We start from the raw sequence: 1,291 nt of genomic DNA, 5'->3' as shown, positions 1-1,291 counted from the left end.
GGAGAGAGAGAGAGAGAGAGAGAGAGAGAGAGAGAGATCTTGCGTCCAGGAAATTGGGGTATTTACCTGCTGTCCGATCCCAAGGTCCTCGCTGTCACCTCATTGTTTGTGCCAACAAAGGGGGCAACCCGCGGGTGTGCCATGTTTCAGGGAACATGATGTCCTCCCCTGAAACTTTCCCTTATTGCGCTTCTGCGAGTAACTCAAGGCTGCGTTAACCCCCTCCCTTCCACACTCACACTCACACAAACAGATACACCCATGGAACATTTTCTCCACCTCCTCTTAAGAGTTGAGATATAACAGAATATTGCAGGACACAAACTCAGTGGGCTGGCATCCGACGATGAGTGTCACGTGTATTTGCTCACGTCAGATGATTGGTCGGGAGTGCACGCGCTCCAAGCTCAAGATGGCAGTTACAGTGTTTATGTGACAGTTATTGTGTGTATGTCTGTTATCTTCCAACATGTCTCCATTTAGAGTTGTCCTCCATCTTGTCCCTTTCCCCGCTGCGTGTTGCCAGCACTCGCTTGCTCTTTGGTTTCCTTTTCTTTCCTTTTCTACGAGCAATAGCCTCGCCCCCACCCCTGTCCCTAGCCATTTACATCTCGCACTTTGATTTTTTGTAAACCAAATTTACATCTAAATGAAAGCAGTTAATTTGGACAATATCGCTTTTCTCCACTTTACAAATAACCTAAGTCACCCCTCCTTCGCTTTTCAGCATGGAGACACGACATGTCTTTTGATTTGTTCAATTGACGGTTGTTTCAAAGCGTCCAGTATTTGTATAAATGTCACCCCGGGGGTTATTGTCGTGTTGTTTATTTTCTTTAACTTTTTAACAAACATAGTGTTGTGCAGTCATGATCAAATCCACTACCCTAATATCCTTAGGGGTATCCGGACATAAACCGCATCAGCAGTTGGTTGGAGGGCGCCACTCACAGATCCTCTTCTGTTTCTGGTCGGTCTATATTTCTCTTTCTCTACACTAAATGACCGTCGTTATGCCAATGTGTATCTGTCTATTCAAACCTGACATTGCCCTAACACTGACCATTTGTCTGTCTTCCCGCAGCGTCCACCGTCCCAGAACCTGAGCTTCAGCCAGCAGGAGGACACACAGTCGTCCCGGTCCGGAGACACGCCTGTGCCGGCTAGTCAGGTCAACACAAACTCCAGTCATAATGTGGAGAACAACAGCGAGTCAGGTAAGTCTTTTGCGCTTTTTGAAGAAGTTCTAAGAAGAATAGGAATAGAAATGATTATTACCCCCCCCCCCCCA

The 1,291-nt window shown here is 46.8% G+C and overlaps 1 protein-coding gene across 1 annotated transcript in view; it reads left to right on the top strand.

Annotated features, from left to right (window-relative positions):
- LOC101859716 (homeobox protein Meis1) overlaps positions 1–1,291 on the top strand; it is a gene marked incomplete in the record, with an annotated part of 264,050 nt that overhangs the window by 128,517 nt on the left and 134,242 nt on the right. The window contains 1 exon segment of the mRNA XM_013085078.2: positions 1,085–1,217. Coding sequence (XP_012940532.1) covers positions 1,085–1,217 — 133 coding nt within the window.

Source organism: Aplysia californica, unplaced genomic scaffold, assembly GCF_000002075.1.
Source record: "Aplysia californica isolate F4 #8 unplaced genomic scaffold, AplCal3.0 scaffold00342, whole genome shotgun sequence".
Lineage (NCBI taxonomy): Eukaryota > Metazoa > Mollusca > Gastropoda > Aplysiida > Aplysiidae > Aplysia > Aplysia californica.
The sequence above is the reverse complement of the archived record's forward strand: the minus strand, read 5'-3'. Positions and strand labels throughout refer to the sequence as shown.